The sequence below is a fragment of the Apus apus genome, chromosome 1 (genome assembly GCF_020740795.1).
Source record: "Apus apus isolate bApuApu2 chromosome 1, bApuApu2.pri.cur, whole genome shotgun sequence".
Classification (NCBI taxonomy): Eukaryota; Metazoa; Chordata; class Aves; order Apodiformes; family Apodidae; genus Apus; species Apus apus.
In genome coordinates this window covers 35,757,392-35,783,350 of record NC_067282.1, presented here as the reverse complement: position 1 = coordinate 35,783,350, position 25,959 = coordinate 35,757,392, and the positions used below count along the sequence as shown (strand labels likewise).

General features: G+C 40.5%; 1 protein-coding gene across 1 annotated transcript in view; it reads left to right on the top strand.

Annotated features, from left to right (window-relative positions):
* The first annotated feature begins 211 nt into the window (after positions 1 to 211).
* The window catches only part of DIAPH3 (diaphanous related formin 3), a 236,530-nt gene continuing 210,782 nt past the window's right edge, over positions 212 to 25,959 (top strand). Inside the window, exons 1-2 of the mRNA XM_051623494.1 lie at positions 212 to 367; positions 12,968 to 13,000. Coding sequence (XP_051479454.1) covers positions 212 to 367; positions 12,968 to 13,000 — 189 coding nt within the window. The remainder of the gene's footprint in view (positions 368 to 12,967; positions 13,001 to 25,959) is intronic.

The following is a 25,959-nucleotide window of genomic DNA, read 5'->3' as shown; positions in this document are numbered from 1 at the left end:
TAGGAGGCTCTTCGCTAAATCCTTCGCTGCGCTGAGGCGGTCGGCAGCTTTAGCCTTCATCCCCGCTCCTCCCCCCACGGCGCCTTGCCCCGCCGGGCCCAGCTAAGCCGCGCTAATCGCCGGAGCCCAGCTCCGCCACGGCCGCCGGGCCTGGGCCCGATCGCGGGCGGCCGTCTCCCTTCGTTTTCCCTCTCCTCTCCCGGGCGCGGCCATGGAGCCGCGGCGGCCCCGGCCGCGTTACTGCGCCCCGTCCTCGCCGCCTGGTCGCGGCGGGCGGGAGAACAAGGGGCTGCGTCGAAAGGGCCTGCCGGGGGCCGGGAGCGCCGGCGGCCCCGAAGAGGCGGCGGACGGCAGGAAACCGAAGTTCGTAAGTACGAGTCGGTCCCAAGCCGCTCCCATCCTCCCTGGGGCCGGCCGTGGTGGGGCTGCCTGAGACCTGGGGCCTGTCGGTCGCGCCGCCCGGCCCGGCCCGGCTCGGCTCAGCGGGACTCCTCCCTGCCGGGCCTGTGCCCGGGGGCCCAGGGGCCTGCCCTTCTCCCTGGGGCCGGCCACTGACCTGGAGCCCCCTGAGAAACCGAGAGCCCTGGTAGGGACAGACGGGTTACGAAACCGCGCCGTCTTCTCCTGGGCTTCGAAGTGTGAGCCCGCCCACTCCAACTCGCCTCTTCCTTCCCTGCTTGAAAGGACCTGGCTTTATTTTGTAGCACGTTTTCAGATCTCCTCTTCATCATAAAGCTTTGTTTTCTTAGTCGCTGTTTTGACAGCTGTAAGTGTACGGGGAACAGAACAGACCTTAAGTTTTTAAATTGTTACTTTGATTTGAACTGGATTTAAAAAAAATTATTTTAGTGATGGAAGCTGTATACTGAAAAATTGAGTCTTTGAGTTTAAGGGATGTATTTAAGTTCTCCTCCCTAGCCTTGCTTTTCCAAGCTTTTGGCTAGCACACCAAGTTGGGAAACTTGAAACAGCTAATAGTTGTCCACAAGATAGTGTTTGTAAGATGTGCTCTTAACTAAAAAGCAACCAGTGATAGCCAGTTTTTGTTTGGGCATTATGAAATTTGCAACTTTTAAAACTGCAACGAGCATATATTCTACAGGTCTTGTATCCACAACATGCAGAGCAGATTTATACCATGCTGATATGTAGGTGATGCATATGTTAGTCCTTGTCTAGCTGGCTCTTAGCCCACCTACTCTGAGCTGTATTATGTGCTTACAGAATAGACATTATCGTAAATAACATACAGTTGATTATCGGTTCTATTCTTCTTTGTACTATATTCAGTAGTTGAATGTCTGACACTTGAGCAACGGCCTCAAGTGCATACTTCGTAAGCAGGTAGTTGAAGTCGGCAGTAAGCCATATCAAACTGTAGGCTGGCCAGACCTGTTCTGGAAGATCATAGCTTGCTCCTGGCATTCATGTTTCCTGGAATACTTTGCATACTGTGGCTGCACAGAGTACTGTTTGAACCAAGTTTTTGTGTCTGTTTTTTTGTGTGTTATGAATGAGCATATATGAAACAGTGTGACCAAGAGCAGTTTGCTTGTCTTCATAATTGGTTGTGTATCTATTGGAGGTGAATTTATTTTTAGTCACGGAGGTGACATGGCTGGATATGCTTTAGCATAGGACCCCTAAGTAAAAATCTATGCTGTCTGCTCAGTCTAAAAGGTTGGATAGGGTTACTGGTATATGACTTGATGGCTGGATTATTCCTGTGATGAGTGGGAGACATGGATTTATGTGTGTTCAGGAAAGCTAACTTTGGCCTCCTCAAAGACCTGCTTGAATTAATCCTATGGGTTAGGGCTTTACAAGGTAAGGGGTCCAAGAGAGCTGGTTAATATTAAATATTCACTTCCTCCAAGCTCAAGATCAGTGCATACCTTTGCATCAAGCAGAGGAGGCAGGAGACCTGCATGGAGGAGCAAGGAGCTTCTGGGAAAGCTCAAATGGAAGAGGAAGGTTAACAGAATGTGGAAAAAGGGACTGGCCACATTGGAACTAGGTTATCAGAAGTAGTCAATATGGGTTCTGCAAGGGGAAATCATGCTTGATAGCCTTCTATGATGGCATGACTGGCTAGATAGATGAGTGGAGAGCAGTGGATGTTTTCTACCTCGACTTCAGCAAGGTTTTTGACACTGTCTCCCATAGCATCCTCATAGGTAAGCTTGGGAAGAAAATGTGGGTTAGATGAGTGGACAGTAAGGTGGCTTGAGAACTGGTTGAATGGCAGAGTTCAGTGTTGTTATCAGCAGCACAGGGTCTAGTTGGAGACCTGTAGCTAGGGTCAGTACTGTGATCCAGTCTTGTTCAACACATTGATCAATGACCTGGATGAAGGACAGAGTGTACCCTCAGCCAGTTTGCTGATGATACAAAACTGCGAGGAGTGGCTGATAAATCAGAAGGCTGTGCTGCCATCCAGTGAGACCTGGACAGGTTATAGAGTTGGTTGGAGAGGAACCTTATGAAATTCAAGAAAGGCAAGTGTAGGGTACTGCACCTAGGGAGGCAAAACCCAATGTACCGGTACAGGCTAGGGGCTGACCTGCTGGAAAGTGGCTTTATGAAGAAGGACCTGGGAGCCCTGGTGGACAAGTTAGTCATGAGCCAACAATGTGCCCCTGTGGCCAAGAAGGCCAGTGGTGTCCAGGGGTGCATCGAGTGTGGCCAGCCGGTCAAGGGATGCTCTCCTCTGCCTCTGCTCTAGTGGAGCCACATCTGGAACATTGTGTCCAGTTCAGAGCTCTCCAGTTCAAGAAAGATGAAGAACTGCTGGAGTGGGTCTAGTGGAGAGCTACAAAGATAATTAGGGGAGGGGAGCATCTTTTTATGAGGAAAAGCTGAGAAATCTGGGTCAGTTTAGCGTCAAGAAGAAGAGACTCAGAGGACATCTTATTAATGCTTATGAATATCTACCAGGTGGGTGTCAAGAGGTTGAGGCCAGACTCTTTTCATTAGTGCCCAGTGACAGGACAAGGGACAGTGGTCACACACTGGAAAATAGGGAGTTCTGTCTGAGAATCAGGAAAAACTTCTTTACTTTAAGGGTGACAAGGGTGACAGAGCACTGGAACAGGCTGCCCAGAGAGGTTGTGGAGTCCCAGAGGTTGTGGAGTCCCTTTCTCTGGAGATAGTAAAGATTTGCCTGGATGTGATCATGTGCCACCTGCTCTGGCTTTAGCGGGGGGGTTGGACTAAATGATCTCTAGAGGTTCCTTCCCTACCATTCTGTCATTCTGACTGACAAGGGCACTGAGTCAAGAAGTTTTACTTCTTACTGATACTTTAACTGCTGCGTTCTTATGCATATAGATACTACAACAATTTCCCACTTTTTTCCCTAACCACGTGTTAAAACAGAAATAGGGTGTTGCCATCATGTTAACTTTTTTTTTTTTTCCTAACCATGTGTTAAAATGGAAATACAATAATTTGTAGGGAGTATAACTCTGTCAGGTACGTGATACAAGCCATTGAGATCTTTTTCTTAGATGAAGTCTAGTTGACTTCGTGAAAGAAGGTCTTCTCTTTGTTTCACATAAGCTCGTTTGATATATGTTTAGACTTACCAGGCTAGGCAAGGGTGGTTTTGAGCAAATGCAAATATGGGCATCAGCTGACTGGCTTTTTGAGGTTACAGCGTTGATTTTTGACCCGGGTACATAAAATAAAGGGAGCTGAATTTGAGTTTCTGACTTAACTTTGAAGGGTATGTGATCATCATGTGGGTGGGATTTTTTAATTATTATTTTTTTTATTTTGTCCTGTCCCTGTTCCCCTTGCCCAGTTTCTGAAACTCTTTAAGCAGGGATGAGTGAGAATATCCTTAACTCATGAGAATGCCATGTCAAAATGCAGCCTGCAAAAGCTTTAAAAAATTATAAAAAGAGGTGATTATCCTGCTGTATTTAGCACCAATGTGGCCTACCTTGAGAACTGTGTGTAGTTCTGGGCCTCTCAATTTAAGAAGGCCCATGAAGAAGGATATGAAGGTCCTTCAATGAGTCCGGAGGAGGACAACTAAACTGGTGAAGGGGCTGGAAGGCGTGTCCTATTAAAGATGGATAGGGACTAGGGGCTTGTCCGATCTGGAGAAAAGGAGGCTCAGGGGTGACCTCATTGCTCTTACAGCTTCCTGAAGAGGAAAAGTGGAGATATAGGTGCTGATCTCTCTTTCCTGCTATCTAGTGATAGGACATGTGGGATTGGTTCAAAGCTGCACCAGAAGAAGTTTAGGCTCGATGTTAGGAAGCATTTGTTTACCAAGAAGGTGGTCAAAGACTGGACCGTGCTTCCTAGAGAGGCAGTCGATGTCCCAAGCCTGTCAGTGTTTAGAGGCATTTGGACAATGTCCTTAATAACATGCTTTAACTTTTGGTCAGTCCTGAAATGGTCAGGCCATTGGACTGGATGATTGTTGTACGTCCCTTCCAGCTGAACTATTCTAGTCTAGTCCAGTTCACCCTGAGGTGTTTATAGGAAACTAAAAAATGGTAGTTCTCTGAACCTGGATTGTGTTCAAGCTATGCTTTGTGCCAACTGTTGTGAGTGGTATAGTTAACAAATATGAGCTGTGGAATTTACCTGTTCCTATCCATCAGGCTGCTCCATGACTCAAAACCTAAGGAGATGTGATAGCTACCACAACCTTTGAACAGTAGTAGTCTCTAATCCCTGGCTTGTCCAGTCTAATAATTTCTAGTGAAGAAACGTAGAGTGGTACAACTAGAGTTACTGTAACTGTTGTAGACATCAACCAACTTATTTGATTTGGGTAGTTCACTTGAAGGGTATTATGAGATGTGTTTTTCTTTTTATTGCTTCATAAATTTCTGCCCTAAGATATTGCAATACAGAATATTTATCACTCAGCTATTAAATCTAAAATTGGTAAAATTTCCTTACTATCTATCTCCTGTTGTCTTACAAGACTAGCTTTGTTTTTTTGGGTGGGAGATAGTTTATCTGTGTTCACATCTAACTCTTCCCATAATACATCTTCAATATACTTTTATTAGTTATATTAGTTTTGTGTCAGAATATATACATTTTAATCTCACACCTTTGATTTCACTGTAACCCAGTCCTACAGATAGGCTATAGCCTTTTCTTTGTTCAGGATACTTACAGTAGGTGTACTTCTTCATGTCACTTGAATTATATTGCAGATCTCTTGTACATTTGTCAAATGTGAATGAAATTGGCTGTTAGATTCAGTGAGCTCAAGTCATCCAGGTTGTATTAGTCTAATTTACCTCAGTGTGAAATGCTTGAAAGTAAGTTCCATGTTGGACCCTTCCAATCAATGCAACATACCGATTCATCACAGCAGATATGTTAATCTGAAAAATAATTTAATTCTCTGACAAACCTTGAGGTGAAATTGGATTGCTGGTTGACAATGCTGACATGGTTAACATGTACCTCTTCCCCCCACCCTCCCATGAACATTTTTGTTTAGCAGGAGGAAAAGCTCTCTTTTTAAAAACAATTTCATTTTTTAGGGGGGAGAAAGAGTCTTTGGGCTAAACAGTTATAGTGGTTGAGTCCAGTCAAATGTGATCTTAAAATACTGCCTTTCTGAACACATTAGCTTTTCAAAAGAAATGAATAAATGAACTTCTCAGCTCTCTATTCCGTTACCAGTTATTTTTTTTTAATAGTTTGAAGGAGAGGTGGTTAATTTTGAAGCACATACCAGCTTGGCTTTGTTCAGCAGGTCAAAGGTATTAGCAGACTGGGATTCTTAAAAGAGAAAATATATTCTATGATACTGGGATACTTCCACCCTATTGAAAGCTCTTACTTTCACCCTTGAGGGTTAGGGCTTGGTAGAAAGAGAAAATCAATTGAAGGGTGGCAAAGATTATACCTGTTTTCTGTATATACATTGACTGAGCAGGAAGCTTGAAATCTGGTGGGGGGGATGTTATAAAAAGCAGTTGTTTGCCTCTTCCTCTCCTTGACTGTATGTTTGGTTGTTTTTTTTTTTAAATTATATTAGAAGTGTTTGAAAATAATAGAAGTGAATGCTGTATTATGTGACTTCCAATTGTACTTTACTAGAACTACATCCTGTAGACAGAAGTCCTCAAAAGATCAACTTCAATTTCTAGCTCAAGTTAGAGGTGTTTCTATTAATTTCAGTATACCATTGACCTGTCTTCAGTGACTTTCAGGTTATGCTTTTGATAAAGTTCTTTATCAATTTATATGAGTCAAGAAGGCTTTCTTGTTTGCACCAATCTGTTAAAAATATACAAATTAACACATTTAACAGTGTCTGTAAATAAAAAAAAAGATGTAGTTAAGAGCGAAAGCACTTCCAGTTCTCTGGCAGAGAGAAGAGAGGTAAGACGGATCTATGTCAGTATCTTTAATTACCAAGTGACTGAATTATTGCTGCAGTTATGCTGCAGTGTAAGACCTTGAATCTAAATGAGCCTTTTAAAGAAATGATTGCTGAACAGCTGTTACCTAAAACACTTTATTGCAGCTTTGTAAAACTGTAAATTCCTCATGCTGTTATTTTTGTTGGCATGAATTAACACTGTGGGTTATGATATTAACTTTTAGTGCTGTGTTCTAGCATTTTGTTATATAATCTTACCTGTAAGAACCAATTTTGAGTTTAACTCATCAATGTCTAAAGAGTATCACTGTGTAGAAGCTGTCACGTTAAGATAATTTTGCCCCTGATGATTGCTTTTCAGACTGATTTCCAAGAAACAGGGAGGGAGTGTGTGATAAAGTCATTAAATAAATGCTGAAGTAGTATATTGCAAATTAAAAGTAGGAAGTGCTGTGGCATTATACAGCAGTTTCTAAATTGTATTTACAGACTGAGGTAGCAAAATTACGGAGGCAATATTGTGACGAAGGAGATCCTAAAGTAAAAGCATCCACTGAAATAATCCAGTTTACATCTCTAACCAAGTCTACAGGTTTCCTTGCATTCTCTGCTTCAGTATTGAATAGCCGTTGGGGGAAAACCAGCTAGTGTTCAATCTTTTTGGTGATATAATTAATGGCAGTGGCAGTGCGTGATGAGTTCTTTCCATTTTCTAATTTAAAAAGGTAGAAAGGGAATTGTGTGATTACATGAACATCCTTAGTCTTCATTTACTTAGTTTTGGCATTAAGACAGAAGTTGGCCAGTTCTTCTAAAACTCACTATGTCTTGCTTAAACCCTCTTAACCCTCTTCTTTTTTTTTTTTTTTTCCTCTTCTTCTCATAGCTACATATAGGCTCTAAGGTCTTATCGATAAATCTAATAAGCTATACACATGTATGGTGGTTTGAAAGGGAGTTTGTTTCCCACCCCTGCCCCTTCTGTAAGGAAGGCAAACATGAAGATCCAGAAAGGATTTAGATACTAGGGTGTGAGATTTTTAAATTTTTTGTAAATTGAAGCATTGAAGTATTTCAGGGTGGTGGAAGACATGTATGTTGAAATTCTTGTTTAGCATGTTACTTTACGTGCCTAAAACTCCACTCATAAGGGCAAGGGTGTATGGCTAAGTGTCAGTCTTCTAATTCCATTTATGACCAGCAAATCAGAGTGAGCTGTAGTGCTTCTGGAGAAAATGCTAAAGGCGTGAGCCTGAAATCCAGTTTGAGGAGATGGCATTCCTCCTGCATTCTGGACCTGTTTGTCTGGACTGTTTTTACCTCATTGAGATAGAATTTTGTTTTTAAATATGCTTATGCAATGTTAGAGAAATAAATCTAATGACACAAAAGATCAAACCTAGTACTGTTGATCCCATTACATGGCATTTCCTTATTTCTCTGCTTTGCTTCACTGTTTCTTCCCTGATTTGACTGGGGTGATTATATATAGACAATGACTCAACATGTTAAACTTTGTTTTGCAGATTAACTTTCAGTATGTTCTACTGTTTGATTATGCAACATAAGATCATCCTCTTCTGTATGACAATAAGATTCTTTACTGTGAATATATATGAAACCAAATAGTATTTGGCTTACTTTCCCTAGCTGGATGGTGCAGAAGTTGTATGACAAATGACTTCATCATGTATGACCTTTTCAAGAAACGCGGTGCTCTTTCTGTTCTGCAAGTAGTTGTCTTTTTGCTGTGCATGTGCTGTGAACCTCTGCGGTTGTGTCCTATTGTACCTTTTGTTTTTTTGTCTGAGACTGTCACTTCACCATCTTTGATGTCTTTGAGGTTGAGGCTTTTCACAGCTTACCAAGAATACTGTACCGCACACTGTATGTATGTGTATATCCTGTATCCAGTGAAACCAGTTATTTACCTGAGTGACATAATCTTCAATAAGGGGTAATTCCATGTTGGATTGCTTACTTTCTTCAAAAATAAGACCTCTATACACTTCTTTTTAATTGTGGCTTAGCTTTAACTGAACTGCTTCTGCTCAATTGCAAACAAAAGTTACCCTGGAAAACAGTTTTTTACAAATCATTAGTTGTTCACAAATGTGTTTGTATAGCTGAAGACTAAGCAATGGTGATAATTCTGGAAAGTGGCTGGAAAGCTGCCTGGTGGAAAAGGACCTGGGAGTGTTTGTCCCCCGTATTTGGCATTGATGAGGCTGTGTCTTGAGTACTGTCTTCAGATCTGGCGCCCTTACTACAAGACATTGAGGTTCCATAGCATATCCAAAGAAGGGCAAGGAAGCTGGTGAAGGGTCTGGAGAACAAGTCTTATGAGGAGTGGCCGAGGGAACTAGGGTTGTTCAGTCTGGAGAAAAGGAGCCTGAGGGGAGGGAGACTTTATCATTCTCTACAACTATGTGGAAGGAGGTTGTAGTGAGGTGGAGTTTGGTCTCTTCTTCCAAGTCACAAGTGAAAGGGCAATAGGAAGTGGGCTCATGTTGCACCAAGGGAGGTTTGGATTAGATATTAGGAAAAAATTCTTCACTGAAAGGGTTGTCAGGCACTGGAACAGGCTGCCCAGGGAAGTGGTGGAATCACCATCCCTGGAAGTATTGAAAAGACCTATAGATGTGATGCTTAGGGACATGGTTTAGTGGTGGACTTGGAAGTGTTAGTTTAATGGTTGTACTTGATGATCTGAAAGTTCTTTGCCAACCAAAATGATTCTAGGATTTTGTGGTTCTGCTTTTCCAACTGTGCTATTGATAAATCTGGACTTCTAAAGTATTTTAATTAACTCTTTAATTTCTTAATGGTTTTGTATCTCTCTAACTAGAAAGCAGTATGTCAGTGTACTTAAAATAGTGATAGTTTGGTTTACAGTTTTGCATATCTATTTTCTACATACTAGAGGAATACTTGTACATAGTTCCTATGTTCTCAAAACCAATAATTTTTTTTTTCTGAGGTAGCTCATAGAAGGCTCAGAATAGGATATTATTTTCATCCATTGCAAAGCAATGTTCTATAAACTTTTATCATGTTTTTAGCATTAACTGAATATTACTGGAATATTTCTTAAGCCAGATCTATTTACTTGCAGGCCTATATTTAAGGCAACCTATTCTCTTGAATAGAATATGTCTTCTGTGAGCTGACATATCCAGGCCTGAAAATAAAAATATGTTCCTGCAGTAGTAAAGCACTCCAACCTGTACCTAACTGTGGTGTAGTTATTTTTTCCCCTCATTAGAAATGTGTTTTTTTATTTGTTTGGCGTGGCAAGAATAACAATATACTCCTGTTCTTGAGTTATAGCACTCCTTTTAATGTAATGCCAGCAAAAGATAATGTGTGGTGAGATTTTTTTGTGAAGACCGCGTGTAATGTTCCATATCTCTGTATCCTTGAATGCTACAGAAGATCAGGAAAGTTAGCAGGTGGTATTACTCTGTACAGCCTTGCCAGAAAAGAAGGGTGCAGTGAGGGAGAAGGGAAAAATGTCACTTAAGTTCTCATGTTTTAACCAGCTCTTCTGACTAAGAAGTATTATAACATAAAATTTGCATAAGTCTTTTTAGATGTCTTACTGGAAGTCATTCCGTTCTTTAATATTAAAGTGCTGAAAGATCTGAACATTAGGTTGTAGCTTGTATGGAGTTTCTTGAAATACAGTATCACAAATGTTTATAGATGAGTGCTGATTAACTGGTTTAACTTCCTTTTTGAACCAGACCCCACAACATTGTCTGAAAGATGTCTTATGCTGGTATTTTTAGATTCCTGTTCTGCAGATATCCAGTAAGCTGAAGACTTAGGAGACTCATAGCTATATATTGAGTTTCTGATACCACTCAGGTGTCTTTAATTGGTTGTGTGGTGCTTATTTTTCCTCACTAATTAGTCGGATGACCTGGATTGATGAGGTGCTCTGATGTAAAAAATGGGGAAGGTTTCACCCTTTATTGCAGTGAATTCCATTTCTGAATTTCACAGCTTAATGGAAAGGTACAAAATTAGCTTGAACTATTCCATTAACTTTGTCTTTTTCAAATAACACAACCTGAACCTGAAAAATATTGCTTTGATTCCATGGATGATGATGGTGGTGTTTGTACAGAGCAGTTGCAGAACATCCAACATCTGTTCCTAAGTGGAAGTGAACCTGATGTGCTTCCTGTGTCTGTTTTGTGGAATGTACATGCGTTTGACGTGAATCTTGAACGTCCACCTCAAAGAATATAATGCAGAAAATTTTCATTCTAGCAGGTTGCTCAGTCTTCTACCATGTTAGAGGAGCTTCACAATGGTATCTGTCCATTGCTTAAAGCTTAGTGATTTAAGTTGTGTGTATGGAAAAATAATATGCTACCAAGTTACAGTGTGAGACTGTATGTTAGTGTTTTCTCCTGCAGTTTTGATCACCCAAGGATAGAGGTATTACAACAGCAGCTTGCTAAATGTAAAGACATGAGCTCTTGCAAAGGACAGAAAGTAATGCTCGTGCTGTCTTCGTAGCTATTTAGTAGAATGGAAAGACCAACCCGGCTCCATAGGAGTGTGTGAAGCAAAAGTCAGATTTATCCATGCAGCATGAGAACACCAATGGGAAGACTGGGATACAGATCTTCAGTCTCTTGGAATCTTTTCACCTTGTTTTCCTCTTTAAAAAATCATCATTTATTAGAACATGGAATGAGTTTGTCATAGAAGTTCAGTACTGACCTATCTCCTTTTTTTTAGTTGATGGTAGAACTTACATTTTGACACTTAGTACTGAGTGTTTCCTCCCAATTCACTTGCGCTGTAGTTTTTAACTTCATAGCCATTCATCAGATGCTTCTTCCTCACTGTCTTGATAATACTCAGAGTAGAGCTATCATAGTATAATATTTGATCCAACACAAATTGTTCTTTGATTCTGAGAGAAGAGCCACAGAAGATGTCATAAGTATTGATGCCTAAATATTCTTGACTTGGTGAAGACAAAGCAAGAGTTTCCAAATCTGATTAATTTGGATAGAGCCATTGACAATTGCTATAGCTGCTGCCAAGCTTTGTACATTAGTCAGTGGGGGGAGTCTAAAAATAGCCTAAGCATCTATCTCAGTATGTGACTTCATGTTCTTTCCATTTCCCTGCCAAGTCTGTTCCTGGCGTCTTCATGAAAACTTTTAATGGGATCCCTGTAACACTGACTCATCAGTCACCAGTGTTCTTCAGTGCTGCTCTTCAGGTTTTCTGCAAGAGCTGTATGACCTAGCACTTGCTTTGTGTGTTCATGTGCAGTGGAGAACAGAAGAGTTGATTCAGGAACTGTTTCACTTAGAGATAATTTAGTTAGTTGGTCTCTATAGCATACCTGAAAGTGTGTTAGAGACATGGGTAGCAGTCCCTACTGAAATATCTGTCGTGGTTTGGGGCAGCACGACAACAAAGCAACAGCCCCATGGTCTCTCACTCAGCTCTCCCCCTGCCCCCCCACACTCTCTGGGATGAGGAGGAAAAAGCTCCTGGGTTGAGACAAAGGACAAGGAGGGTTCTTCACCGATTAAGGTCACAGGCAAAATGGATTCAAGCTGGGGAAAAATAATAATTTAATTTCATACTAATCAAATACACACAGGACACACACAACACAAAGAGCAGGGCTTGCATATGTTACCCCACCCCACTCTTCTTCTCAGGCCCAAATGACTTTGTTCTGAGTTTCTCTCTCTCCTTCCCCCCAGCAGCACAGGGGGACAGGGGATGGGGTTTAGTCAGTTCACAGTCTGATGTTTCCTGCCGCTCTTTCCTCAGGAGTAAGGATTCCTTAGAGGCCTTCCCTGCTTCCCCACAGGGTCCCTTCCATGGGAGAGAGTCCTCCACGAACCTCTCCTTCATCAGTCCTTCCCACGAGGTCTGGAGCTGCACCAGCCTGGCCTTCCCACAGAGTCACAGGCTGCTTCGGGAACAGTCACCTCCCCTGCAATGAGGTCTTCTACAGCTTGCATAATCCAAGTCCACTGGAAGCAAGTCTGAGTCCACTGGCCACAAAATCCAAATCCACTGGCCAAGTTCACCCCTCCTTGAGCCTCAGGGAATGTTCCACAATGTTTCCCCATGAATGCAGGGAGATAGCCCGTCATCTCGCCATGGGTTGCAGGGAAACTTCTGCTTGGGCAACCTTCTTTTCTTCCTCACCAACCACCCGGTATCTTCACCCCAGCACTGCCTTTCACCTCTCCAGCACAGCTCTTCTTTCTCAACTGCTCGCTCTGCTCAGGTCTTACATAAATTCTTTTGTATGTTAATCACAGAGGCACATCTATTGTCTCTCTAGTGGCTCCTCGGCTGGGTTTGGAGCTGGGGGGAGCATCTCAGCTTCTTACCGGAGACAATCCTGGGTCCCCTGCCCCACAACAAAAAAATCCCACCAAACCAAACTAGCACATTGTGCCATGAGTCAGTAATGTTTAATTTGCATCTTATGTTGAATAACAGTAACTATAACTGACAGTTGCTTTTTTGTTTGGGTGCTTTTGTTGTTTGTTTGTTTTACTTCACAATTGTGACATGACTGGTTTCCTGTTTGATTTACAGCACTTAAATATCAAGACACTGACAGATGACGTGGTAAGAGAACTTAAGTTTTGCTTTGGCTTTGCTAAGCTAATAACATTATTGCTAATGCAATAGAAATAACCTTATTGATACAAGAAATTGGCTTAATTTTGAAGTTAATTTAGTTAATTGGCAAAGTCTCTCCAAACTGTTAATTATCTGTAACATACCCAGTGCAAGTAGCAAAAATCTTTGGCTTTGAAATATGCTCTAATCATGGATAAATGAGCCTGACACAGTTAGCTGTGCCAGCTTACATGTGATATAGTTAAGATATCTGTGATTGCGTCTTTAATATTAACATTATTTTGGCTGCATGGCTAGCTTAAAATACCATGTTTAACAAACTAACAGTTACTTGTCAAACTCTTAAATGCTTGCTTCAAACAATGTTAGGTATATTCAGTGTCATGTTAACACTGTGTTTCTCAAACTTCATCTGTCTCTTGAATAGCATATTAGGTTCTGTATCACAAAGCAAATATTTTTCTTCCTGTTGAAGTTACCTATTTAATTGTTTGTACTGTTCTTTTGTGTGTAAGAACAGTTTTTCTTAAATTGGAACATTCTACAAAGTATTTGAATTTGCCAAGGAAGTAATGTACTATAGGCATCTAAAGATCAGCTGTTACGACTGCAGTGTTTAGAAAGTAGTTTAGAAGTACTTCTGTGCATAACTGAGAGCTTAAGTGTGAAGAGTTTTAGGCTGGACACTTGTGTTCTCCCAAAGCAAAAGGTTTTTTTTTGTTTGTTTGTTTGGTAACCAGAACTTAATTTTGGTAGTGTCATGTAAGGGTTATTGTCTGGATGCACAAGACTGTGGTGCTCATTTGTTTTTGTGTGGGGTTTTGTTTTTGGTGTTTTGTTTTTTTTTTTTTGTGTGTGTGGTGTTTTTTTTTTGAGGAGGGGGCAGTGGAGTGGTGCCAGGGGGTACATGTGAAAGGGGCTAGATTGCTGCCTTATGATGCTTCACCTTTCTTTAGCCTGTTGGACTTGTCTCACTTTTAATGGTAGCTACTAGCAAGTCAGCAAGTTTGTTGGAATAAGGACAAAGAGCCTGATAGCTCTGGAGTAAGCAGTGTTTTCCCTACTCCTTAATTTTCTTAGAGCATACTGAATTGGCCTCTGAATGTGAATTGCCACAGAGTAAGGAAACATCACCTGCAAAGTAGTACCAAATTGTCCATATATATATATATATTTTTTTTTTTTTGAGGGAAAAGACAGCTGTTTAGTAAAAGGTTAAAAGTAAAAAGTAAACTATCTTGGATGTTGCAGTGGTGTATGCTTTAAAAGGTGCAACTTCATCTTGGAACAAGGGTATGCTTTCCAGCTAATGCTTTTTGTTCCTCTGAGTTTTCTGTTGGTCTAGTCTTTCTGTGTCTGATTTTGTGAAACAGCGAATAATACTCAATGTCTGTCCTAGGCAACTTGAATGTGGCTCAGAGCAGTGATTATGATACTTCATACCAAATACAAAAACTGGCAAAGGTATTAAGGAGGTGACTGGTGACAGTTAACATGGCGTCACTAAGGGCAAACCATGACTGACTAATTTGATGGCCTTCTGTGATGGTTTAAAGCGTTGGTGTAATAACGGAAGAGCAACTGACAATCTTCCTGGAGTTGTGCAAAGCATTTGACACAGCATCCTTGTCTTTAAATTGGAGAGGCATGGACTTGAGGGATGGACCACTTGATGGATAGGGAATTGTCTGGATGGTCGCACACAAAGAGTTGTGATCAACGGGTTGATGTCCAAGTGGAGATCTGTGACGTGTGGCATTCTGCAGGGGTGGGTATTAGGACCAGTGCTGTTTAACATCTTTGTCAGCAACATGGACAGTGGGATTGAGTGAACCCTCAGCAAGACTGATGACAGCACCAAGCTGTGTGGTGTGGTGACATGCTGGAGGGAAGGGAGGCCATCCGGAGGGACCTTGAGAAGCCTAAAAGGTGGGCTGTCCTGCACCTGGGTAAGGGCAATCCCAAACACAAATGCAGGCTGGGGGAAGAAGAGATTGAGAGCAGCCCTGAGGAGAAGTACTTTGGGGGTGTTGGTTGTCGAGAAGCTCAACATGAGTCTGTGATGTACACTTACCACCCAGAAAGTCAGCCATGTCCTGGGCTGCATCAGAAGCAGCTCAACTAGCAGACTGAGGGAGCATTCTACTCTGCTCTTGTGAGACCCTACCTGGAGAACTGTGTGTAGTTCTGGAGCTCCCAACACAAGAAGGACATGGAACTGTTGGAGTGAGTCCAGGGAAGGGCCATGAAGATTCTCAGAGGGATGGAGCACCTCTCCTATGAAAGCAGGCTGAGGGAGTTGGAGTTGTTCAGCCTGGAGAAGAGAAGGCTCTGGGGAGACCTTATAGAGGCCTTCCAGTACCTGAAGGGGGCCTACAGGAAAGCTGGGGAGGGACTTTTTACAAGGTTGTGTAGCAATAAGATGAGGGGTAATGGTTCTAAACTGAGAGAAGGTAGATTTAAGTTAGGTGTTAGGATGAAATTCTTCACCATGAAGCTGGTGAGAGTGTGGAACAGATTGCCTGGGGAAATTGTGGGTGCCCCCTCCCTGGAAGTGTTCAAAGCTGGATGGGGCTTTTTGCAACCTGGTATAGTGGGAGGTGTCCCTGCCCATGGCAGGCAAGTTGGAACTAGATGTTCTTCAAGGTCCCTTTCAACCCAAACCATTCTATGATTCTTTGATTTTCTTCAGATTCCTTTTGCAACAAAGGGGAAAATTTTAGTAAGTGAAGATTAAAAATTTAAGGTTAAAATTATTTGATTTTGAGCTTTCAAAGGAGTAATGTATTTCCTTTCTTCTCATGGGCAGTCACTTGCATGTTCACTTGCTCTCTGCTGCATTATGCCTTATAAAATATTTATATTTTGCACTCCAGGTCTGTTTCTGCCAAATAGAGTATTGTGTAACAGTGACTAGGCTTTTTTTTATTTTTTTTTTTTAATTTAGGTTAAGTTAGTAACACTTTGAGAATTTAAAATCCAGACTGCTTTTCAATTTTTGAATTTTATTGGACTAATTCTGAGATGCTGGTAAGTTGTCTGTCTGCTTTTAGTGATGAATCCCCACTAAATTCAGAAACACCTTGTTTTTTTACACAACTAATACATATTTCTTCTAGCTTGTTTGTTTAATTACTATGAGGACAGGAGTTTTTTTCTTATTCCACAGAGGAGTAGCAAGTAGGTATCTGAGAAATTATCTAGGAGATAACTGTGGAAGCAAGCCTTTTTTCTGTCTCCAGTTCTCCACATGCTGACAGATGGTTTGTAAGGCTCATAAAATTAAAAAATCTACATATTAACAGAATTCTCCTAAAAGGGCATCTTATGCAGACAAACATGAACTTTATACTAAAACTCTTTATAACATAAATGCATGTTAACTGATTTCATAGCAACTGCTGTGAAGATAGGGCTGTATAATTTCATGTAGATAGAAAAACAAGATTGAGACGGAGGTATGTTACCCACACTCAAGATGTGACTGTGCACATGTCTAAACTCTAACTTTTAATTTTCTACCATTAGTTAAATGTTTTGCTCTCAAGAAAGGTAGAATCATCCCTGGGAGATGGAGCATATTAGGAATAAGAAGTAATCTAATGAAAGGGGTTCTTCCGTATATATTGGTTTATGTAAGTCTTTCACTTACTGGAAGTGGTATTTCTCATTTAGGAAGAAGTTAATCTTGTAGAGCAATTAGACTGTCGAAGAAGTAATATACTGTTTTAATCTTATAGAGCTTCCAATAGGAAAAAGATGTTAAGAGTTCTTTGACTCAGAATCATTGGAAGTAACTTCTTTGACCTTCTGTGGACTATTTTTCTGTTAATTTTGCTTTTGATTTCAATGATACTGAAATAAATTGATGCAACCTGTATTCTCCTGTGTGTTCTCCATCCATGAAGAATAATAATTATATTCCTCCCTATGTTTTTAATGGTTGGTTCTTTGTAATGTGTCAACATCAAGGTCTTACCACAGACTTTCATGATTGAGCTGTTGGCTTCTATGATTAAATGACTAGCAAAATATCTGGGAAAATGAGCTGTGCTGTAGTACTTGAGCAGATTTTCCAGATATTTACTTAGTGTATAAATAGCATGCAGTCAAAAACATGCAAACTTGAATATTGAAGATGGCAGTACTTTTTGTCCTGTAGGTTCATAAGGCAGCATGAGAAGGACACCTAGAGAAAGAGCAAAGTTGTAAGCCATGCTCTTATCTTTGTGTCTTCAGCCAAGAAAGAAAGTTTTTTATACCTGTATATTTTGTGTAAGATCTTCCCTCATAAATTGTGCTTAGTTATCACTCTCAGTGTCATGGTGGTCTGTATATGTGTGTCTGTGTGCTTCTTCATGACAAAGGGGGTGGGAATGGGAAGAAAGAAGATTGTTTGCTACTTATAGTAACCTAGTTTGTGCTAAACCATAAAAATTCTGTAGACTTGTCTCTTCATAGTGAGGTATCTGAAGTTGTGATATGTCATTTGTGGCAAACAACATATTTCATGTAGTCGGGACTTATCTCTGATACTGGGTTACCTGCTTTTTCAGAATGAAGATTTATCCATAGTGCAGTTGACATCCTCCCTTAAACTTTCCTTGGGTAGAAGTTGAGCCCTTCATTTGGTGAAGAAAACCAAGACAATTGTTACTTTGTAGAATTTGGATCTGTATCTTTTAGGCTAATTTTCTTCTTTAGTAACATTCCAGAGCTTTCCACACAGATTTGGGATGGTAGCAGAAGATAATATTTTCTCGTTTCTGTCTCACAGAATCTGTATAGATTGATGTGCTTTGTACAGCTGGAGAAATGGAATATGAAGAGATACAGTAGTAGCTCTTATTCTTGTTTCAAGGGCATGAAATTGTTGGCCTCAACCTGAATGTTGAGAGGATTTTGCATGACTTGATTTGTATGCTTTTACATGTTCCGGACATCAGTGTTCTTTGTGCTAAACCAAAGTACAGGAATCACAGTTGGTGCCAGAAACCTCAAATCCACATTGTATGGTGCAGCTGTTGAGTTGATAGATTAGCTTGGGTCCAGACTATGCATGTCATGTCTAATCTGGTAAACCATGTCTCAAAGAATGAAAAAGAAAGGAAAAGTCAAGGAATCAAAGGCTGTGGTGGATGAAGGAACTGTAGTCTTTTAGTATATCAGGATGTGTATCTTCCATGGCAAAGCTGCTTTACTGTGCTACTGCCTACCTTGAAAAAGGATAGCTTTTTTTGTGAATTCCTGTTTTTTTTCATTACTTCAGATAATATTTCAGCTGTAAACTCCTTTTGCTCTAAATTATGACAAGCTCACTTTTGTAGCTTTCATATTCTGCATAAGCCTAATTTTTCCATCTGCTGTCTGCTAATTTGGTACAGCAGCTATTTTTTTCTAAACACTGGGTCCAGTCACAGCAGTAAATACAGTCTAAACAGTGCTTATAAAGAAGTACAGCTTATCTTCATAGTGTTTGTGTATTTAACAAAATTTGGGTTGCTCAGCCAGTGGTGAGATACTGGATTAGGTCCACTGCTTTAAGTATGGTTAGCATCCTTTTTTAGATAAAATCCTCCTGTCTTGATATGTGGACAGTGTGCATAGTAAATTTTAACTTCACAGACCTAGAAGATGTTTTATGTAAGCTTTTGCTCCAAATATGGGCAATAAGAAAAACACTTCATATGCAAAGTAAAAAATAAATGTTTAGTCTCATTTTATAAATCTAATCTGTATACAATAAACAGCTGTTGCATTGGTACCAACGTTCATAATCCAAATTATCTCAGTAACCGTCTCATTAAACACTGTTGGAAGTTGTTCTACAAAAGCCTACTCATAAATATTCTTTTTCTCTGGTGTTGTGCTTGTTGTTCCCATGGTTGTTTGGTTCTGAGGGCTTTGGTCTGGAAATGGAAAAGAAAGGTACGACTGAGCTGATAGAATGTTCTGTCCTTCATGTAGGTAATTTTTGCGGCTAAATAATTTCCTGTATTTCCTACCCACTTCCTCCCTGTGACTGTAAATAAGACCAGACATGCCAGTTGATTCAGCTTCATATATTGGTTTCCAGAACATTCACAAAACAGAGGTGTTAGCATTCTTCAGAAAATAACTGTTTTCTCCTGTTTGGGTTATTCTAAGAGTTATTGTCTGCAAATGGTTAATCACAGAATCACAGAATGTTAAGGGTTGGAACGGACCTCCAAAGGTCATCGAGTCCAACCCACCTGCCAGTGCAGGACCAAGAAAACCCCACAACTAGGGCAGATCACTCAGAAAGGCATCCAGACAGGTCTTGAAAGTCTCCAGAGGAGACTCCAACAACCCCACTGGGGAGCCTGTTCCAGTGCTCTTTAACCCTCACAGTAAATAAGTTCTTCCTCATGTGGATGTGGAACTTCCTATGCTTGAGTTTGAGCCTCTTGCCCCTTGTCCTATCACAGGGCACAAGTAAAAGGAGTTTGTCCCTGCCTTCTTGATGCCCAGTCCTCATGTATTTATAGACATTAATTAGATACTCTCTCAGTCTTCCCTCTAGACTGATCACCTTCAATCTAATTTGTTCAGCTAACTGGAAATAGTGTAAGCACCACGGTTCTGAGAGTTACGACAGCAACTTGAAGTAAAATAGGATTGAGAATCTATTCCAGCTTTTTTTTTTTTTTTACATTTAATTCAAATACCACAATATAAAGCAATTAAAACTGTGCTTAATAGAGCGTCTGTGTTTATAAGGGTAATCCTGAATTTATTGGCGGACAAGGCATCCTGCATATGTTAGTTTTGTGTTAAACATAACCTCCAGTTGTTAGCAGCCTCAAAAATGGGTAGTCCTGTGAGGATCACTTATCAAGTCTTGTTCCCTCAATAGTAGCTGATGCTGGTTTTTCCATGGATGTCCCATTCTCATCTGACTGGCTCTCCTCTGTTCCTGAGGAAGGCGTTGAATCAAGGCTGGAGTGAAGCATTGGCAGAACTAGAGAATTCTTTCAGTTCTCATGAATGTGGGTTACCCATGTGGTTACCCATACCCATGTGGATTTTATTTTTGACTAATTTATTAATGTAGCCAGAAATAATCTGATGTGTTAATTAAGAGGGTGGGAGAAGATGAGTGAAGCAGGATGGCAGGGAAAGAATACCCTTCATTTGTCCATGCATAGCAGGTCTGCTAGGAGGTGAAGTCTTGATAAGCTGTTAAGCCAGCAATTAGTCCAGTGATAACTAATCCATTCATTCCTGCATTACCAAGTGTGTAAGTTCAGTAGACCCTGTTGTTTTACAGAGAATAGTGAAAACTTCTTATACCAAGATCAAAATGAGAGCACAAATAGATGTACTTTCTAGGGACCTGATCAGAAGGTGTAATGAGCCAGAAGGTTTGTATTGTGGATCTCTTTGTAACAATGATCTTCGGGTCCATGGTGTGTACATAAAGTAACTTATTTCATAGGCTCTCACTGGAATAATAGAGAGCCTATGAAATCAGTATGAAATAAAACTTCACCATTGATCCTGTAATGGTTGCTTCATTTTGGCTCTTAGAAGTATTCTCGCTATCAATTATTCAAATTCTGATACCCGCTTTACAGTCAGCCTGAAATCAGGTGATTGGGTGAATACTGCTTATCTAGGCTTGTAATTTTATCTCTTCCCTTCGAACTATGTGTCATGGCTTTCTATATATTTTGAGAAAATGTCTATAATACCATTAATCATTTCAAATGGTGAAGGAAATCATATAATGCTTCATAACAGGTTTGTGGGCTTTAAGCCCATTTAGACATTTATGATCTTAATGGTCTTTTCTAACTTAAATGACTCTTATGAATGATTTTAGTATTTTTAAGTAGAAAAAATTACTGCTATGCCAAGAATATCTGATCTTAGTGGCAATGAATGTGTGAGCCCTGATAGATAAAATAAATCCTTTGTTCTGTGAGGGAAGCAACATGTAAGGGGGAAATGAATCCTGTAACAGAAGGGAGCTGAGGCTCCTGTAGCTCCATCATGCCTCCCCGCAGATCCAACCATTAACAAGGCTGAGTGTGTAATCCCAGTAGACACCTGCTCAAACACATGCATGCAATATATATACATATGTGTGACAGACCACAGAGATCAACACAAACATCACTGTGGGTGTCATCCTGTTGCTCTCTTTGGCTGATGAGGTTGAAAATGTGTGAAATCTGAATACCTCCTTTAGATCGGCTCACAAGCTCACTAACTGGTTGCTGGTCCCCAAATCCCAGACTTCCCTGTTGTTGGTAGCTGGATCACATGAGACCCTGAGGCTACAGACTTACTCCACTTGTTGATGAAGACCTTACTCAGAGAGACTGCTCTTTGGCAGCTGGTGGGGCTCCCCTGGTCCCTCGGATAGGCAACTCCCCTTGTGGCCTTGTCTTTAGAAACACTGATGTGTACACCCAGTCAGAGATCTCTGTTGGTTGGCTAGGATTCCACTCGCCTCTATAGAAGTGAACTCCCTCAGAGACCACCCCTGAGAGACTTCCATGCAGAGACACAAGTGCCTTTCCCAGCTGACCCTTCACAAACACCTCCTAGCCTATGGTCTCTCTGGCAGCTGTCCAGGACTTACGTTGTTCCTCCTCCTGTGCTCTTGCTCACATTCCCTTGCTTTCAGGCCATTTCACCTTCACAACGGTTAGTCCAGCTTGACAGCTGCTAGTGATTGTTCATTCATCACCCTCACTCATAGATGCTGGCACCATGGGCACAACTGAGGTCCTATTCATGTTTCTGGTACTTAAGTTCACTCATTCTGGTCTCTCCAGTTGCTGGTCTATGGTCCCTCTGATTCATGATCTGAACATGTTGCTGGCACATGAGCCTCAGTGCACACAAATATCTCACCCAGGAAAATAGTTGTAAGTAGATTTGAATAATGTAGGACTGACTGCTGGTTGGGCATGGGGCATGCCCAGACAGGGATACCAACTAGCAAACTGTTTGCACACAACTGGCCCTATTTGTCCCCTTACAATTTTCCCATGCTTGTTTCTCTCCAAAACGCTGAGATCCATCCTTTTCCCTGCCTTTTATTCTTTCCTGAAGTGATGGAAATTAAGTCTTGCACAATGCCAAAATGTTTTTCCTATTCATCCCTTAATGTGTCTTATATCCCTAAACAGTAACACCCCTCAGTCTGAAAGGTGCTCTGGAGAGCTGATTATGTTGACACATGGGATGGGGTGTCAGACCCGGACTGTAGGGCAGAGGCTTTGCCAGGATAGCCTTAGGAGGAGCCAGGGCAATATGTCCCTTCCTCTGAATTAGTAACTTGACTTACTCCCACCTTCTATTGTGCCTCTGTGTTCCTCTGCTCTTGTGGAGATAGGTCTTTGATGCGCTACTGGTTCCTGTGATGAGTTCGGAAAGAGACATGGAGAAGTATTATTTGGATTCAGCCACCCACCATTGTTTTTCTGTGCACTTTTGTTTGTGTGCAGATGGGTTTTCTAGCATATAGCCTTAGGAGACAGTACTTCCCTTCAGTCTTGATCCCACTGCATAGATCTTTTTTTCCTCTTGTCCATCATACAGATAGTGGACATTGAACAAGACTTCAAGTACCCGTGACAATTGCTTTCTGTCCTGTGCCAGTTGCTTTCTTTCAATTAATTTCTTTAATGTGGCTGTGTTAAAAAATATTCATTAGGAATTAAATCCCAACAGGATTTGAATATTGCTTAGATTATACCACCTTTGAAATAAGCGATCACATTTTCTTGTGTTACTATTCCTAAAAAAGCACAGCTCAGATCTGTTTGGTACTGTGTGCATGATTTTTTGTATTTGAAGTCATATGGGAACTTCATCATTCACTCACATATCTTGTCTGCCAAGTGATTATTGAGAAAAACTTGTCCCTATGCAGATGCTGTCAGCACTGTTACTGTATACATACAGTAACTTGCTTTGTACCTTGTATGCTGCTAAAAGTTGTCAGTAGGGCTAGTTGCTGTACTTCTGAAGCTGTAGTTCTGCAGAGCTTTGTGATGTAGCAGAGCAGTGGAAGAAATGCTACCATTAGACAGTATAAACTACTACAGTGTAAGGGAGCCACAGAAATAGAGTTTCTTTTTGCCAAGGCTCCCTGAGCATCTTCAGGGTGGTAAATGTAAAATGCTAGTGAAAAGCAGTCTCGTAGTAACTCATATTCAAGTATTGACCATGGTTTGCTTTTCATGGTGTTTCAGTTCTGACATGGAGATTTCTGATGTGGAGATTTTGTCTCAGCTGCCATTATTTTTTTTGTCTCTCGGGCAATGCAAACTACCAGAATAAAGTTCCCTGCTTTATAGATGTTCTGGCCTCTGGCAGTAGGAGTCATAAAGGCATAAAAACTAAAATACATACAAAGAACTTACTGCTTTAAATTCAATTTTACTAGAAAAGACTCCTCATGCCTTTCATGCTGGGGGATCTAGTTTTAGGAATGAGAATTGGGAATTATATCTTTATTAGCTTCGCTGCTGTCCTACTTAATTTTTGTTTTCCCTCCCATCCTCATCCTCTTTTCTCCCACCTTAAAAAAAAACCCAAACCAGCCAAAAAACTCCTGCCTTTTGACCAAAAAAAGACTTAAGATGGTCTCAGTTGTTTTTTGCTAACAAAGTAGTGTTGTATCTGTGTTATTTCTAGAATTATGCTTACCTGTGAATAGGAAACTCTTCCTGCCTTAAGCTTTTTTCCTTTCCAGAGTTTACTTTTCTTTTTAGTTGCTTTCACTTCTCCTTTCAATGTCACATAATTTTTAAGCTTAAGACCACTATGCAGTGTGGTTACATGGGCAGTTCATTTTTTTTAGAACTTAGAATGGAATATTAATTAATATTTGGAAGTAGTTTTGTATTCAATATGTAATTATTTTACAGTTGTTTCTTTTTAGATTATGTATCTCAAATACAGGTTTCCTCATCTTCAGTAGGACTGTGCTATGATGGAAAGAATATGCTTTTGTTTGAATTAATAGGCTGGTTGGAGATTCCCTGTTATGTTTTTGTATAGTGTATTAAAAATTTCTAGCTTTCTCCTTTGAATACCCAGGAGTAGTTAATTGCACTCTTATTCTCACTCTCTGTTGCCTTTCAGTTCTTAACTCTGGATGATATACTCTGAGTTCCATTGGTGCATCAAAAGAGATCCTAGTTTGGAAAAATTCAAGAGACATTATTGTGAAAATACTCTGTATCAAGACCATATGAAACACTGTTAATTCTTTGGTTGGTTTTAATGTTGGCTCTAGAAAAAGACCTTAAGGGATAGGTTCAACTCTTTCAGGAAATGATTGCCTTGAAGCACTCTTCCTATATGGGTCTGTATGTATTTATTGGTAAAATAAAAACAAAAAAAGGCAGACATCTTTAGAGAAAACAGAAGGTCAAACCTGCTTTAAACTCTAGTGATGCTTTGTATCAAAGCTAACTTCAGCTATTCCCCATTGGTTAGCCTGATTTAAATGTTTCTGATGTAACATGAAAGATTATTGAACTCTGTTTTTGCTGTTTCCTCTTCTATGCAATTGGGTCGCCAGCAGCATCAGTGGTAGATTTCATTACAATCAAGCAATGAAATTTCTGTTCTTTCTGCATAGTGCTCTTTGTGGACCATGAAATTATTTGCATGTATGGAATATTGAGAAGTATTAACTTTTTAAAAGCACATTCAGTGTATAATTCAAAAGAGAAATATATGTAGAGTACCCAGACAGCACTGCTGTTCAGGTCTTTTAGTGAATTTAATTTTTTTAATCCACAGAAATCCTATCTTTAGGCTGCATTTTTCTAAATTATTTAAAGTAATTTGTTTGATGCATGTTTAAATATACTTATAGTCCTAGTATCTCACCTTGTCTTACATGTTCTGCCTGATTAAATGTATCCTAAGAGTGTGCTTCCCTTCTCTAAGACACACAGTATAGGATTTGGTGAATATGGGGAATATTAATGTCATGGCCTAATCTGTAATGTTGAAATAAATCTGCCATAGGGTGAAATATTCAAGAGGAGCTTAAAAACAAAGCATGAAGTATAAATGTGAAGAAATGGAAGGAAGTGAAGTACCACTTTTCAAGGCTGAGCTGGCTCACATCCCTGAAGTACTGCTGCCTGTTCCTAGTGGAGTAGGAGTAGCTCTGAGATTGCATGGGATATTTCATGGCAGAGAGCTGCTGCTGTGTGGAGCAGGGGAAGGAAAAGGGAATGCTTGGGAAACACAGGCTGTGAAGAAGCAGCTGAGATTTTTCAGGAGAGATGGGTAAGGCATGTAGGGCACACCCCTCTTAAACCTGATTTAGTCAGTTCTCTGCTGACCGAACCAGGTGCTGAAATCTGTTATTTCAGCTACAATGTCTTTCCTCTATCCCTGCTTCAAGTCTGCATGAGAAGAATTTTCCAATATAAAGGTTTATTTCTTGGGTTATCCCCCATGCTTGCCATAGACTGATGATTTTAAAGACGGGAAGGGATATTGCTGTCTGGTTAAGATGCAGAATGGTTTTTGCCACTGATGGCTCTATGCTTCACTCCCAATAATTTTACCCTCCCTTTTGCTTTTGTTGCCTCTCTTTTTATCTGGGTCTTGCCTATGTAATTATTCTTGTAGAGTGTGCTTTCCTCATTCTGCACTGGTTTGATGTGACACTGAAGGGCCCCATCATCCTTGCTGAGCTCTTTTATGTTTATGCCATATTAATTTTCTGCTTTTGCATGTTCTACAACCATCTGTATGTGAGTGGCTTACGATCTTTGTCTATGTTCCAAAAAATGTTCCTTTTCAGTTTTGAACAGGAAGAATTAAGTCTGTGTTTTTCCTCTAAACCCTTCTTCATGCATGTCTAATAGTCAATTTTTGCTCTGACAAGACTGGAACACTTGTACCCAATTTTGCTGCTAAATTTCTTTGCTCTC